This window comes from Lissotriton vulgaris, chromosome 5, assembly GCF_964263255.1.
Source record: "Lissotriton vulgaris chromosome 5, aLisVul1.2, whole genome shotgun sequence".
In the NCBI taxonomy this organism is placed as follows: domain Eukaryota; kingdom Metazoa; phylum Chordata; class Amphibia; order Caudata; family Salamandridae; genus Lissotriton; species Lissotriton vulgaris.
Genome location: NC_141693.1, coordinates 440,937,310 through 440,954,353, shown reverse-complemented (window position 1 = coordinate 440,954,353; position 17,044 = coordinate 440,937,310). Strand labels below are relative to the sequence as shown.

At 43.0% G+C, this 17,044-nt stretch overlaps 1 protein-coding gene across 1 annotated transcript in view; it reads right to left on the bottom strand.

Annotated features, from left to right (window-relative positions):
• PDPN (podoplanin) overlaps positions 1-16,465 on the bottom strand; it is a 327,323-nt gene extending 310,858 nt beyond the window's left edge. Inside the window, exon 1 of the mRNA XM_086921860.1 lies at positions 16,271-16,465. Coding sequence (XP_086777986.1) covers positions 16,271-16,334 — 64 coding nt within the window. The 5' untranslated portion in view covers positions 16,335-16,465. The remainder of the gene's footprint in view (positions 1-16,270) is intronic.
• Positions 16,466-17,044: the final 579 nt, after the last annotated feature.

The following is a 17,044-nucleotide window of genomic DNA, read 5'->3' as shown; positions in this document are numbered from 1 at the left end:
TGAGTTTGTTAGAAATGTGGGTCTCTACTTAGTAGTGGTAGGTACCTTTGTCCAAAAAGGGACTCTTGCTTCTAGTCAGGGTAAGAGGGAAACACACTTTAGATAACCCCTGCTCACCCCCTGGGTAGCTTGGCACGAGCAGACAGACTTATCACAAAGGCAATGTCTAAAGTATTTGTATTTAAAACACATTAATACAGTGATAACACCACGAATGAACACCACACCAGTTTAGAAAAATTAAGTATCTTTGTCTAAACTCAACAAGACCAAAACAACAAAAATCCAAAATACATGTGATAAGAATATGACTTTAAAAAGGTTTCAAACAACTTAGTCCATAGAAAACTATGGATGCGTGATTTCTCTCAAAGTACCTGTAGTTGCAACAAAATTCACAAGGCCAAACAGCCGCAGAGATGGGAAGTGCCAAAAAACAAAGTGATGCGTCAGTTCCTGAGAACACTGGGGAGGCGATACAACAGTTCTGCTGCACGCAGGAGAAGTGATGCGTCGATTCCGAGACGTTTATGGTCCACTGGTGATGTGTCGGGAAAACTTACCGCGCAGGTATGGTGCGTGGAAATTGAGGATGCGTTGGCGATCGATGAGATGGTGTCGAGCGGTGCTGCATCGATTTCTGCAGCTGTGATCCCTCGATGCGTCGGTTCTAGCAGCGGCATCAGGCGCCGCGCCATTTCTGCAGCGGCGCGGCGATGCGTGGAGATTCTTCTCACACCAAGGTGCTGCAGCGGGAAAAACTGCCCCATAAGAGTGATGCGTCCATTTTCTTGTAGTTGCGTTGCTTTTACAGCAGGAACAACCTCCAGAGGTCCAACATAGTCACAGGCACCTCCTGGCAGGTCAGAACTCCTAGCAAGGAAGTTCAGGGGAGCTGGGGTGAAGTCTTTTTGTTCCTGAGAGTTTAGAACAGGGGGCAATCTTTACCTCAAGCCCTTGGAGATCTTCCTGCAGTAACTGTTTCTGTCAAGGAAATGAGAAGGACTTTGCTCTGTGCTGTGTCCCCCTGCTGGGGGGACACAGCACAGAGCAAAGTCCTTCTCATTTCCTTGACAGAAGCAGTTACTGCAGGTCAACCCCAGAAAGAACACAACAAAGGGGTAGTACTTCTCCTTAGTTTTTCCAGCTCTTCTCCTTGGCAAAGGTTCCTCTTGATTCCAGAAGTAGTCTAAAGTTCAGGGGTTTTAGGTCTAATACTTATACCCCAAAATGTCTTTGTTCTAAAGCTCAGAGGTTTTAGGTCTAATGATATATACACCCAAATGTCTTTGTTCTCTTTGTGCAAGGGTCTCTGAGCCCAGTCCAAAACAGTTCTGTCCTCACTGGTGCAGCGTGACAACAGTGGGTGGAGACAGCATTGGGCAAGGGAGACAGCCCTATTCAGGTGCAAAGAAATCTCCCCCCTCTACTCTAAATTCAGCCATGGTCTATTCAGCTCAGCTCTGAGTCATCCAGAAAGGGCAAGGCACACATCAACTCCCCCAGTGGCTGTCTACAGTGAATGTACATCCCCAGCCCCTGTCACTCCAAAACCAGGCAGTCAATATACAAACAGGCAGAGGCACACAGAATGGTTAAACAAGAAAATGCCTACTTTCTAAAAGTGGCATTTTCAAGCACACAATTTAAAAACCATCTTTACTAAAAGATGTGTTATGAAATTCTGAGTTCAGAGAGCCTAAACTGTATTTCTCTATCTTGTTTCAATGGGAAGCTATATTTATATGATGTTATAAATATACTCCTATCCAATCCTATGGTGCAAGATAGCCTTTCAATAGTGAAAAAAGAAATTGGCAGTATTTCACTATCAGGACGTCACACACACCAGTACATGTCCTACCTTTCACATACACTGCACCCTGCCCAGGGGGGTACACTGGGCCTACCATAGGAGTGCCTTACATGCACAAAAAGGGAAGGTTATGGCCTGGCAAGTGGGTGCGCTTGCCATGTCGTATATGGCAGTTAGCAACTGTGCCCAGACCCTGCAGTGGCAGGTCTGAGTTAACTTTTCAGAGCTACTTGTGTGGGTGGCACAATCAGTGCTGCAGGTCCATTAGTAGCATTTGATTTACAGGCCTTGGCACACTTCAGTGCACTTTACTAGGGGGTTACCAGTAAATCAAATATGCCAATCAGGGGGAACCAATTTTAACAATTATTGACACAGGTAGCACCTGCACTTTGACACTGATCAGCAATGTCAAAGTGCCCAAATCATCTAAGCCAGCAAAAACGAAATCTAGCACAGCATTAAAAATACAGGAGGTAGAGGCAACAAGTCAAGGGAAACCACACCAAAGATGCCAAGTCTAAAAGAGTTGATAAAGGAAAAGGTACAAAAGAAATACTTTTGAATTTTTTTTCCAGTAGTATCTTATATTGAGATGTAGTACCGGAAATAAACTATAAATGCTATAATGGAGATAACCAAAATACATTTATGAAATGTGTGATTTTTATTAGACTTAAGCGGTAATGAGTTAACGTAAAATCATGTAAGACAGTCACCTAAGCCCATTGAGAACTTTCTGTAGAGTTACATTTCTGTATTCGCTAACCAAGGACTCACTTCTCACTAAGAAGCCTAATAGATGGAAATGTAACAGTATTTTTGCAAACCAAGGGAAAGCACCTGGAAACGGACGGACTGTGAGCAAAGCAAAGTTCCACCTACTTCGGTGGAAATGACGAAATGGGAACACAAATTAACTTAATGGAACTTTATTAAATTTGCCAAAGGATTACTTCTTTCTCTCGGATTTGTGTGTTTCACTGATAACTCTACAACAGCCCACTATGATTGACCAAGGTTAACCCATTGGACTGATGGAATTAATACGTTAAGCAGTGTAAACCTGGAACATTGGAGGTATAATTGCCCCATCAGAGGAAGATTTGGGGGCTGGTTATCATTTTATTTTCCTCCCTGGCATGTTGTCAGAAAGGCTTTTGATCCCTGTCATCTTTCTTATGCCCCTTTCCACTCACACTGAGTGGAATAGACTTTTATGAACTGAATCATATCTAACTGCGACCTCGAATCCTGAACTTTGCCTGCTGGAAAAGTGTGCATGTAAATACCCTTTCAGCTGAGAGGTTATCTGAATCTGACTGTGGCATATGTTGCTGCGGATCAGACTTGACCATATCTAACTGAGGACGATTTTGAACTGATCAGCTTTGCTTTGGTTTGTAGAATTGATGACTGAACCTCAAATGTATCCTGTTTTCTCTCCACTGAAGAATTTCCAGCAGTCTAATAATAATATATTTCATGCTGTGTGACTACTTGTACTGATAATCTTGTTATTAAATCTGATTTGAAATGTAATTTCTTGACTTGTCTATGCACTACAAGGCATTTGATAAATGTTTTCCATGAATTATCTTAATCAGTTTTGACTCCTTCTTTTGGTCATATTTCTTTGTTTCAAGGCATCTGTATCTGTGGCGTAAACCTGTCCCTGTCAGCTCAACAAAAGATTCATCGGAGGACCATGGTTTGTAGAAAAAAGAGAAATTATTGAGAATATTGTGAGACTAAGGGTTTGAAAATTAAATAGCCAAGGAAATAATGCTTTTTATAGGGTAAAAACAAATTTGGTAAGCTTCACGCTGCATCGCCTGCCACAAGGGCAAGGTTTTTAGATACCTAACATTGCAAATAAAAGCCTTAGAGGTAACACACACCTTTGGCGCTCTGATAGCTAGTGATCACAACCATGTTTTATGGGCATGTGTTATATATTAGAATATGAGGGAACCATCAGTGGTTCCACCAAGCTGCACAGCCACAAACTTGTCTGAATTCAATGAATCAAATTCATATAATTTAATGTTCTATTTTCTCCATTTATTCACCGTTAGTTTTCAACCTTCTTTCTTCACTTTTTCTTTGAATTCATTTTACCCAATCAATATTTTACGTTGACTCACAAAAGCTCAGGAGCAGTATATGGGTTCCACATGTCATGATTTTATTATAACGACCCAATGCATTTCGGGAAAAGATTCCCTTCATCAGGGGCATCTACAAATACAAGCATATATATGTTTTAGATGACTTTATCAACAAAATAAAGTGCTTCACTTAAGTTTAAAAACAAATGTAATCAATTATACACAAAGGTAATGTTAAAGATAAAAAATGTTTAACAATGAAAAAAATGATGTGAGTTAATCTGACCTATGTCCTAAATGGTTATCACCGGCATGCTGCGTTCAATCCTTTCTGCACCCACATTATTCTCACATATCCAGCATAGCTAATTACTCCTGAGTAAATCCACCCCCTTTGTAAGGTAAAACTGATAGCACTTATTCAAAAGTGCAGAAACTACTGATGACTTGTACTCGCTTACCATGACATACTGAATAATCCTATATCTTCAAGCCTCGAGTCGAGAAGTTCAAATCCATTTAAAAACAACATGCTGTGTTCTGTCGCTTAATATTCCTGTTTACTATTGTACCGAAGTACGCGTATCGCGTTCAGATATAAACTGAATCTCTTGGTAAACAAACCTCTTATATGTGTTTCCGCCCTCATTAACTACCCCCAGGTGGTTGATTGCATGTGTTTATGCCAAGGCTCTATGATAAACTCAACAACAGGCTGTGTGTGCTACACTTTCTTTCACTTTCTCTATTGTTTTTAACTATACTACTGCATATCGCAAAATGCACTGTACCACATCCATCGCCACATGGTATTTGTCACAACCCCCCATTATCTCACCAACATTTCCATGTGGCAAAACACATGCAATCAACCACCTGGGGGTAGTTAATGAGGGCAGAAACACATAAAAGAGGTTTGTTTACCGAGAGATTCAGTTTATATCTGAACGCGATACGTGAGCTTCAGTACGGTAGAAAACAGGAATATTAAGCGACAGAACTGAATACGTCGACCACTATTTTAACATACCATGCAGGGCGGCATTTTTGATAATGGTTATGAATGCATTAAAAGCCATACCTTCAGCACCTAGTAACCATCCACTCACAAAAAACGTGTATAGCTCTGTTTGTCACGTCCTACAATACTCTACTTGTTTCCGTCCTAGCTTTTTAACAGAGGCTAAGACCGCATGCAGCACATTCTGATATTTACATGGAGTTGTGGCTGAATGAAAAGCTTCCACCAACTCACACAAGAGTTGGTTACATTTCACAACAGATGAATCCTGTTTTAAAGACTTTATTAAATCATGCTACTCTATGACCATTAACTATGACAATTTCTCTCTTCCTTGTGATTTTCCCTACCATAGAGTGTGACCATAGAGGGTCTCTTCTTGCCCACCGCCATTTCAAACATGAATTAGGGTGAAACTCAGTGAGTAAGGACACGCCGAGCTCCTGCTGTTGTAGTTGGTGGACTGTGCTATCTATGCCTCTGTAAAAGGCAACAAGTGTAAATGGTTGATTAAGAGTAACTAGTTTTACTCTGATGAATATGAGTTTTTTCAGGGTGTTGTACCCATGTCTTTAGTGGTATGAGGGATCTAACGGGACTTACTTCAGTGTATATGTATACCTCTACGTATAGCTTTAGAAAAACAAGGGAGATTATTCCTTCTAATTTTTTCTTTTTTTTCTCTTTTTCTGTTATCTCTCTTGTCCCCATGTTCCTTTTAGTAACTTCTATGATTATCTTTGAGGAAATCCCTCGGATACGGAAATAATGTTCTTGATAGCTTCTTATCTCATCCAGAGGTGAGAGAGTTACACAATTACACGGGGACCGGCAGAGTCCTGAAGAAGGCCTGCGTGACCCCAATCAAAGGGCAGAGATACACGACCGAAACATGTTGACTACGTGGCTGTAAGGAGCACATTACATCAACCTATCACCACCATCCTTCACATTTTTAATCCCGGCCGAAGGGTCCAGGAATAAAGTCATGGGCACAGCGACACCTTCGAGCTATTTTTAATCTACATCACACTGCACTTTCACTTCCTGCGTTCCCAGTCACTTCTGAAAATGTCTTGTTTCTCTTTTGTGTTGTATTGTCTTCCCCCAACCTATTGCTCCACCCCTGGCATTGGCTGTGCCAGGGAATTTTGTAAGCAGCCCTATGATGAAGCATTTTTTAAAACAACAAGTGGTCCTGAGCATACGAGAGATAGGAAGAACAATGGATATATATAGATCACAATGGAGCTCTATATAGTTCAAAATTCCTTGACCAGCCGGACAAGGAATATTTATTGGTTCAATAGATTTGTAATCTCAAAAATACAAACAAATAACCCAAGAAATAAGGGTTACATTGGGGCACAGTCCTGTGCCTTAAAGGGAAGAAAAGGTGGGAAAGTAAAGGTAAGTGGAGAAAATTTATCAGGCAAACAGTGTGAGCTTGCAGGTCACTGGTTTAAGTTATACATTTAGCAGTGTATCCTGGAGTCATTCATACAACCAATAGTATCAGGGAAGTACATGTATGAACTACTCTAAGGTCGACGTTTCGATCCCCAGCTCAAATTTCATGGGATCATCATCAGGACAAGTGTAATAATGTTGCCTGAACACAGTTATATAACACACCCAGCGGTTGGCTTGAGATGGGAATGACTTCAGATGAGAGAGTTCGAGGGGGGCAACCACGTTTATTCTTAATGGGTAAACTGTTCCATGGAATGTGGTTATACAGTCTGTAGGGGAGCTCGAATTAGTGAAGCCCAATCTTTAGGGTTTTCACGGTGAGGTAACAGCAGAATAACTGGTCTTATGATTAATAACTTGGAACATCTGGTCCTATGGCAGTATTTTACATAGTTTTTGGTATCTGCATAGGATTTGCAGAAGTCTGTTTCAGAGAAAAGAGAATGCAGCGTGGTTTGGTTGTTTCTTTATGGAACCTATTACTTCCTGGGCTGGATCGCCGTCCTACAGCGTCTCGAATTTGCGCTGAATCAGGAAGTGCGGCCAGGCGATTAACTGGTCCGCGATGGTGGAGAACAATTCTCCGTGGCGTCGGTCACTCGAGCTGCTCACAGCGTTCCACTGTGAGCAGCTCGAGTGACCGACGCCACGGAGAATTGTTCTCCACCATCGCGGACCAGTTAATCGCCTGGCCGCACTTCCTGATTCAGCGCAAATTCGAGACGCTGTAGGACGGCGATCCAGCCCAGGAAGTAATAGGTTCCATAAAGAAACAACCAAACCACGCTGCATTCTCTTTTCTCTGAAACAGACTTCTGCAAATCCTATGCAGATACCAAAAACTATGTAAAATACTGCCATAGGACCAGATGTTCCAAGTTATTAATCATAAGACCAGTTATTCTGCTGTTACCTCACCGTGAAAACCCTAAAGATTGGGCTTCACTAATTCGAGCTCCCCTACAGACTGTATAACCACATTCCATGGAACAGTTTACCCATTAAGAATAAACGTGGTTGCCCCCCTCGAACTCTCTCATCTGAAGTCATTCCCATCTCAAGCCAACCGCTGGGTATGTTATATAACTGTGTTCAGGCAACATTATTACACTTGTCCTGATGATGATCCCATGAAATTTGAGCTGGGGATCGAAACGTCGACCTTAGAGTAGTTCATACATGTACTTCCCTGATACTATTGGTTGTATGAATGACTCCAGGATACACTGCTAAATGTATAACTTAAACCAGTGACCTGCAAGCTCACACTGTTTGCCTGATAAATTTTCTCCACTTACCTTTACTTTCCCACCTTTTCTTCCCTTTAAGGCACAGGACTGTGCCCCAATGTAACCCTTATTTCTTGGGTTATTTGTTTGTATTTTTGAGATTACAAATCTATTGAACCAATAAATATTCCTTGTCCGGCTGGTCAAGGAATTTTGAACTATATAGAGCTCCATTGTGATCTATATATATCCATTGTTCTTCCTATCTCTCGTATGCTCAGGACCACTTGTTGTTTTAAAAAATACTTGTTACCCATGGTCCGGAGCGATCTAATGGGTTCCCCTTGTCCCTTCCTGATCTATGATGAAGCATGTCACGCAATTGTGTGAGTGAGGGCAGTATTATGACACACAGCACATGCCCCCACGAGACACAGACATTTTATTGATCTCTACTCCTTTTGGTGTAAAAACAACTCCTGAAATGCATCAACACTACAATGGATGGATTTATTGCCCTAAAGGAAGAGCTGTGTGCCGTTATGTACTTGACATTATGATGGCAAAAAACACAAGATGATCGACGGAATGTTGCACAATGGCAAAACATTCACCCGCAGCCACAGATATGGGTTTAATCCATTGTTATTTTGCTCCCCAAGCCACCCCAGTTCAGACATGGCCATATGCAAATCAGTATTGACCCTGTGCCTCATGGGAACAGTCCAGCCCAAACTGCCAAGCCATGTCTTCCCTGGACCGGAATCAAGCATCCCAGGACCGGTTTCTGGCTATCAGCCGTCTTCAGCCAGGATAGCTTGACTCCAGTGGCTTAGAGAGCAAGGGACGCATATCTGGGCATACCCTTCTCACATAGGGTGAACAGCAAAAAACACAAGATGATGGACGGAATGTTGCACAATGGCAAAACATTCACCCCCAGTCACAGATCTGGGTTTAATCCATTGTTATTTTGCTTACCAAGCCACCCCAGTTCAGACATGGCCATATGCAAATCAGTATTGACCCTGTGCATCATGGGAACAGTCCAACTCGAACTGCCAAGCCATGTCTTCCCTGGACCGGAATCAAGCATTCTAGGACCGGTTTCTGGCTATCAGCCGTCTTCAGCCAGGATAGCTTGACTCCAGTGGCTTAGTGAGCAAGGGACCCACGTCTGGGCATACCCTTCCCACATAGGGTGAACAGCAAAAAACACAAGATGATGGACGAATGTTGCACAATGGCAAAACATTCACCCCCAGTAACAGATCTGGGTTTAATCCATTGTTATTTTGCTCACCAAGCCACCCCAGTTCAGACATGGCCATATGCAAATCAGTATTGACCCTGTGCATCATGGGAACAATCCAGCCCGAACTGCCAAGCCATGTCTTCCCTGGACCAGAATCAAGCATTCTAGGACCGGTTTCTGGCTATCTGCGGTCTTCAGCCAGGATAGCTTGACTCCAGTGGCTTAGTGAGCAAGGGACCCACGTCTGGGCATACCCTTCCCACATAGGGTGAACAGCAAAAAACACAAGATGATGGACGAATGTTGCACAATGGCAAAACATTCCCCCCCAGTAACAGATCTGGGTTTAATCCATCGTTATTTTGCTCACCAAGCCACCCCAGTTCCGACATGGCCATATGCAAATCAGTACTGACCCTGTGCCTCATGGGAACAGTCCAGCCTGAACTGCCAAGCCATGTCTTCCCTGGACCGGAATCAAGCATCCTAGGACCGGTTTGTGACCTTGTTATGGCCATGGAAGGAGGAGGTATGTGTCAAAATAGAAACTGCTTGTTGTACTTATATCCCAGCAAATGATGCGGACAATGGAACTTTGTCAGAGGCTATTCAAACTTTGTATAGTTTACAGAAGAAAATGGTAGATGAACAAGGTGCCCCGGTTAATTGGCTAAAACAAATGGTTTTCTTTACTACTAGCTTGGATGCTGGGACTGTTTGGTGCCTTGTTGATAGCCCTTTGGCTATTCTTGTTAATATAGTTGGGTATTCAATTGATTTTAGCATTTTGTAGGAGGATTAGTACAAAGGCGGAAGGGATGCTTCCAGTTAGAACACCAACATGAGTAGTAGATGCTCAGGGCAACGCATATCACCTAGAGCCAAGTACAGACCACGTTTAGAATCAGTAGTTGAAATATCAGCTAGAGGGGGAATGTTATAAAAGGAATTGAATATGAAGATATTACACTAATGCAGACATGAGTAGAAAACGATACAAAATTATATGTGGTGAAAGAGAAGTATAGGCCTAAAGTCCGTGGTGATGCCAGAGAGGTGAAGAGTTCACATACAGTGCATGACCTGCAAGGTGTTAGTCAAAGGAAAACCTGTGTTTGTAAGCTTGAAGGAATTTATGGTTTTATCCAAAGGCACATATTCTGCGTTGTCGGCAAATTGAAAACAGGATTAATAAATAGGAGCAGAAGATTAGATTAGCCAATAGCACACAGGATCTGATAAGAGGTCTTGGGAACAGAATGATAAAGCACACACGTAAATACACATGCATTCAAGAGTAGAGCCTTGTTGGTTTGTTAAGCACTGTTGAAATTACAATAAAAAACGTGTAGAGAATTAGGTTAAAGTTTAGGGACACAGGTGATGATGTTTTTCTGTAACCTGCATGTGATTATTAAGTAACTCATTGTTTAATATTTTGTAACAAGCATTGTCTGACTAAGTATAAAAGTGGCTGTCTGTGAAGCAGCAGATTGAGGCCAGCTGTTTGCATGTCTGAGGATAACTGCTCTCCCTGTCGCAACAGTATAAAGCTGTGTTTTCCTTGCCAAAGAGGAGTCTTGTCTTTTCTCTTTCTTTAGGTTTCCCCGCAACAGCTGCGCGTGCCCTATAGAGAAACATGAAACACCAGCCAGCAGGTGCTTCAATGTAGCAAGCCTAATATCTCTTTTCAGTGCAACGAAAGGGGTCGCTAAACGTCAGCTGGCCCAGGATCAGAAAAATTGCTTGCATTGGCCCTGTCAGCAGGTAATGGTGTTTTCTGTTCTGGCTCCCCATTAATGCGGAGTGTTCTCTGATGACTAACTTTAATTTTGAATCTGACCACATACTTCAGTATTGATTTTAAATATCAAGCTCCCTGAGGCAACCATACGGGAGGTAATCAGATCTTTATAAAAATCCAAAATAAAATCAAATCAGTTATTCGGACACATCTTTCCATCTCTTGTGTGAGGCACAGCCACTTCTGGAATGGAGGGGAATTGTACCTGATCTGGCAGCGATTTCTGGTCCAGATCAGGGATCCGCCGACCCATTGAAATATGCTGATTTTGTCCTGGTGTCATATTCTGGCACCTTAACACAGTTCAGCATCGTCCGCAAGTTTTCTCCATTCCTTTCAGTGCAGCTACCTGCAGGTAGCGAGAGAGCTGTCTTATTTTCACTTTTAGACAGGCACAAACAAAGGCCTGATTTCAAGGGCCTTCAGACCTTCTTTTATTCAAGTATCATCCTAACTAGAAGCTCTCTGGAGAGTAACACCTAGATACCAATGCAATGGAAGAAAAGAAAGGCAAAGAGTGTATCACTTCACAAGCACTTTAGAAGAATATAACTTGCAGGCAGGTTTTTAACTTTGTCCTACCCTCCTACCCATGTAAGAGATGTGCATGCACTGTAGGAATGCAAGATGTATCTGTGTATATGTTGTTTGCACTAATAATGATTTAAACTGCACGTACTAATTAATTGTTTCTTTAGATTTATAGCACTACTCATTACAGTGTAGGGTTACACATAGAGACACAATCAATCATTACACACTGGGGCACAATAAATTAATGAAGTATGTAAATCAATGTACAGGAAATGTTACTTAAGAGAATTAGTGTTATACGGAGTAGGAATAAAATAATGTCTAAAGAACAAAGTCAGAATAGAAAGCGTAGCGCAGTGAACAGGGTTGTCTGTACTAACCAGGCGCTATTAATTCCCAGAGGAGCCCTTCTTTCCAATCTTACAATAACAAAAGATTGAGACAAAAAACAATAAGGATCTAAATCCACGCCTTACCGTCTGCATGCAGCTCCTTAGTGCTGGTAACTATATCACTGTGCTATATTAGAAGGATTATAATTTATGAACTAGAAGTAACAAAATTACATCAATGTCAAAAGAAGCAGCCCACTTACTTATCTACACAAGAAACAAGTCTGTGATCTGCGTTTTACACAATGTACTTTGCAGCAGGGACAATAACCCTCTATGCTACATTATGAGTGAAAACTGTGATTGGACAAAAACAGAACACTTTCCCAGAACTGCATTAACCACCATAGTTATTTTACCACTAATATAATCCCCTCATAATTGCTGGGCACACAAAGATCGCTGCAGCAGGTGTCGTATCCCTGCAACGTATTTTAAAATGAAGCTATACTTTGTTACCTATTTAGTAAGTCAGAACAGATTTACTGTCACATTTGTCCTTGTTGCCAGTATCTTTGCTGCTGATTTTAAAAAAAAATGTATCACGTGACTGTCTTCTACTTTTCAAGCTCCGCCCCTTGTAACTCCACCCCTTCTCCTCTGCCACACCTTAATCCTCAGAGCATGGGTTCCCGGATTAATTTTTTTCTCCAATTCCAGCACTGGACAGAACAGTTTAGTCGCCTGTTTGCCCTGTCACGGGGGATGGAAAGTTCACCACAGACCCCACTGCATTGCTCACAAAGATGGCTGTGTTGTTTTACCAAGGACGTCCAACTACCCCCCTGACTCACTATCAAACAACGCCAAGCTGTGTGTTCACTGCCTGTCAACAGCCTTCTTCGAGTCCAACTGACTGCCAGACCAGACAAACTCTCTTTCAGTCAGGCGGGTTTTCATGAACCCAGGGAGTGCCTTCAGCTGAGGGGATGGGTGTTGCACTTGCAAGGACCGAAGAGGGAGGAACTGTTCGGACACAGGACGCCACTGACATCAATATCTCTCTGCAAACCACCATGATTAGTCATGACTTGCTTTTCCACCCCGTAGGCATATGTGGAACAATGACGCAGAAACCACCGCCCCAAGGTTTTTGAAAATGCGGAGGCTCTGTGCACCCCTTGCTGTTCCAAGTGCCAGCTCCTATATTTCTTCCTTGCTGTTAGCATCGCTCAGCACTGCGGGTTCGTGCACCAGTTGCAGATAACTATGTGCTAACAACAAATAAGAATTCTGGCGAGCTGACTCAGACTTTCATCATTCTGAGGTAACTAAATCAAGTGAGTAAGTAACATTTGAGTGCGGCAATACTGACATGATTTTAAAAGGGGCCCTTCTACTTGGACCACAAGGAAGACCTGTAACCCCCCCCCCCCTCCCCTCTCCATCATGTACAGGGTTCTACCCCTCCTAACAAGTACAGAGCTCTGTTGCATTTGTGACTGATATGAAATATGCGATTATAGATACACAGTATACATTTGTTTGGAAACCCACAGTGCAATATACATAGGATCAAACAAATGTATTTGGCCTATCGACCAATACAAATAAGAATTCACAAATTGGCCAGATACACCTTCCCCAATCAGCCTCAATGACTCCAGACCACATTCCAGATCCTTATGGGACCGTCCACAAAATAATTTCACAATAGATCATTCTAGAATATCTATTCTTGGTGATCGTTAGCAATGCAGTTCTGGGTAAAGAAAACATTTTTTTTCAGCTCTATACCAGATGGCTGCTTTAAGGGGCGCATCAAACCTAAAAGAGCTAGAGAACCATAAAATGGTAAACTGGCTATACAATTGTATTGTATACTGTTGTGCAGTAGTGTGGCTCACCGGTTAGAGGCGGCAGACCCGAGAGCAGAGGACGGCCCGGGACCAGGGTTCGATTCCCGACGCGGCAGGTTTCTGGACCAGGGTCAGCGGACTCGATAATTCTCTCGCCTCGGTGCCCACTCTGATCAGCGATCACACTCGGCAACTCTGGGCATAAGCTTGCCTCATCTGCACTAACGGCCCCACCAGACCGCCGGGGATGCCTGGTCTCACCCTGGAGATACCCATTAAGGGACCATCTCTCAGGGAAGCCAGGGAGGGATTCGCAGAGGTCGAAGCGCGGAGATACTCCTCCGGGAGTCTATCCTAGCGCTATATAAAACCCACAATTAATTGTTGGTTACATAACATAACCTGTAGGAACAAAAGGCAGACTTATTTTAATTTTACCTTTTCACTTGTTGGCTGATTATTTCCTACATTATTTCCCTAGTAGGGAAGGACCCACATGTCCAGTGGTAACATAGAACGCAACTGGACACCCGATTGTTGTCTGCATTGCAACAGTGCCAATAACTGAAAACATTTCATAATAGCAACATTGTATTGCTTTTTGTATATCTAAAAATAAAATAGAGAGAAGAGCCCTCTTGCAGACATGTCATCTACATTGAGGCAGAGAACCCAATAGTACAGCAACTTTACATCGAACATAACATGCAGTGAGGATAGAGGTCTAACCATATACTCAGGGTCACTTAATCAAACTGTTGCCTCCATGGGCCTATATCCTAATTTCGGTCACAATAATATACATCACTCAACCATTCCGCAATGCAACTGTAGTATCTAATCCCGGATGTCATGCGATATCACGTTTAGCTCCCAGCAGTGTGTGTCTAGACCGTGAAACCTCCCCGACTTCTATAATGCACACAGGAGGCCCATATTGGGTGTAAATGCTGTCGGGCAGGTCAGGCCCCTTAACATAGAGTTCTTAATCTGTTTCCTATAAATGCGAATTATTGAACAAGTACAGACCATGTGGAAGAACCCGCCCACATGCAAGTGACGCTTCTGAAATGTCGGAAATATTAGCACCATTATGGAATGCTGATGCTGGCTCAGCCAATAAGAATGCTGGCACTTGCCACCGCTGTTTGTTGCCATTCTAAGTTCACTTAGAGTGTGAAGCTGACGTGGGGAGCAGCTGTTGACGCCGTGAGCCGACGGGGCGCCTAGGATGCATTCCAGCCACACAAGTTCTCAAGACCAACCACCGGGAAGGCCTGCTGCTTTCTTGGGCCTGTCTGTGTCCACCTATGCTGCTCATTTGTATCTGACTCCTAAATGAAAATACCGCCACTCACTCAATAGAACCACGCAATCAGTTTCAGAGCCCTCGGGTGGCGTTAGAGGAGCTGGGAGAGGAAACCGAGTGACCTGAACGTGTCTAACAGACAGACAGAAGGGGGACTCGGGATAGCTGGAGGCCCTGGTAGAAGTACACGTCTCAGAAGAGACGGGTCTTCCAGCCTTCAGAAGGGCATGTAACTGGGAAGCATTGCTGAAGGTGTTGATCAGTACTAGGCTGGAGTAGCAGGTGCTGAACCCCGTACTACTCTCCTTACTATCCCTGGTCTCAGGGGCCATGAAAGTTTTGACAGGACGAGAAAGAAGGAGGGCTCAAAGAGACCTGTTTAGTTTACTTTCTGCAGCAGTTCACACTTAAACCTCCACTGCCCGCTCTGCTGCAACTAGGTGGTTGTTCATGGCTTAGGGTGTGAGGAGGAGTCACCCCTATGACGTCATGGAGGAGGCCAGTGAGTGCGTGATGTCACTCATTCTAACCCTGGGTTAAAGTGGCTATCGCGCTCAAGTTACACTCTGAGCACATGGCATCTCAGATCGGATTATACACAGAGAATATACACAAAGCCAAACGCCATAAATTTTTTTCAGTTTCCCTGAATTTTCCTCACTCATTCTGAATCATTAATAAAAAGGAAATATTACCACCACCACGTTCACTAGTGGTCATTGCTAGAGACGAGAGATAACATGCCCTCTGCTGGTATGTAACCATCTTCCACGGGTGTGTTTATTGGCATGTTCTAGCCGCCTGAAAACACTGCCAAGAATGATTCAAGTGAGAACGGGCAGTATTACCGGCAATGCTGTAATGCATGCACAATATTACCGGCAATGCCGTAATGTTGGCACATAATTTCCGGCAATGTTGTAATACAGGGCACAGTATTACCGGCAATGCATTACTATGGGCAAAATATTACGGCAATGCTGTAATGCGGGCACAGTATTACCCAAAAAGCTTAATGCGGGTACAGTATTACCGGCAATGTAGTAATGCGGGCACAGTATTACCGACAATGCTGAAAGGCTGCAGAGCTTAAAATGCCGGTAACAGTTACCAAACATTTTTACTACTCAGCCGGGTTCTAAAATGTCTTTCCTTATTTTTTGTAAACATAATACGAAAACAGCTGCAAGCGAGCACAACGTGCTCCAATTCAAACTATTCCCAATACGCTTTGCATGTTAACACGTTTCAAGACACGTGAGCCGCACTTTCAAAAACTTTATAAATGATCATCTGTGTTCTGAAATCCCCGTTCTTTCATAAAGTCATGCACCAGATTCAGCCTGAAAAAAAAACACATATTGCTCAGGAAAGCGCTTACACAGAAAGAACTGTTCTGTCTCGTCGTGTACACAAGCCTCGCAGAATCAGACCCACTTTTCATTTCTTCACTCCAACTTTTTAAGACCGTAATTTTAACAAATAAAATATACCCGGCTGCCACAAATCAAACCGAAGTTCGCTTACCTTCACTCCCAGCAACGCAGAGCCCGCTGGTGACAAGTAAAACCAGTAAATGCAATTTAAACATGTTGTTTCCCTGCTCAGATCTGATATCCGACGAAGCCCAAAAAAACCTCCACTTAGTATTCAAGCGTCAAGCGCCCTCCAAGAATGCCTTCAATTACAGCCGCTCCGATCGTAGTAACCGAAGGAATGAAATCAGCATTTTTGGTGGAATGAAAAGAAGGTGGGAGGGAGCTGGAGGAGGAAGGGGGCTAAGGTGGTCCTAGGGAGAAGCCCAGCCCACCCTCTACTTTCGCTGTGGTCAGCACTGAAAATATGACCTCATCACAGGTTTAAAGTTACAGGAGTGCAGCTGCCAGGGAGTTTGAATGATGTGCAATAGTTATATATATCCGCCGGGAAACGTTTAGGGGTCTCTTTCTTTTTTCCAAATCTCAGTGTAAATAGACAACCCCGTAAAACATGTCCAAGTGATAAAACATGGTCATAGCGTGTATCACAAAGAACTGAGAAATGAAATATACCCCAACTTGGAGTCTCTGAATATTGTAGCTATTAACAAACTCACCCTGGGATGGTCTGAACCACATTTGACCCCGATTACTACAAAAAATCATTTTTTTTTTACTGTAATACTCTGCAAATCAATTGCATGCAAAACCAATATTTTTCAAATGAAGTTCAGCAGTTTTTGTCAAAGCACAATCTATTAGCAGATGGGTTTTATAAAGCTATCTTCTATCAGGAGGCACCTTGGCACTAACAATGGAGAAT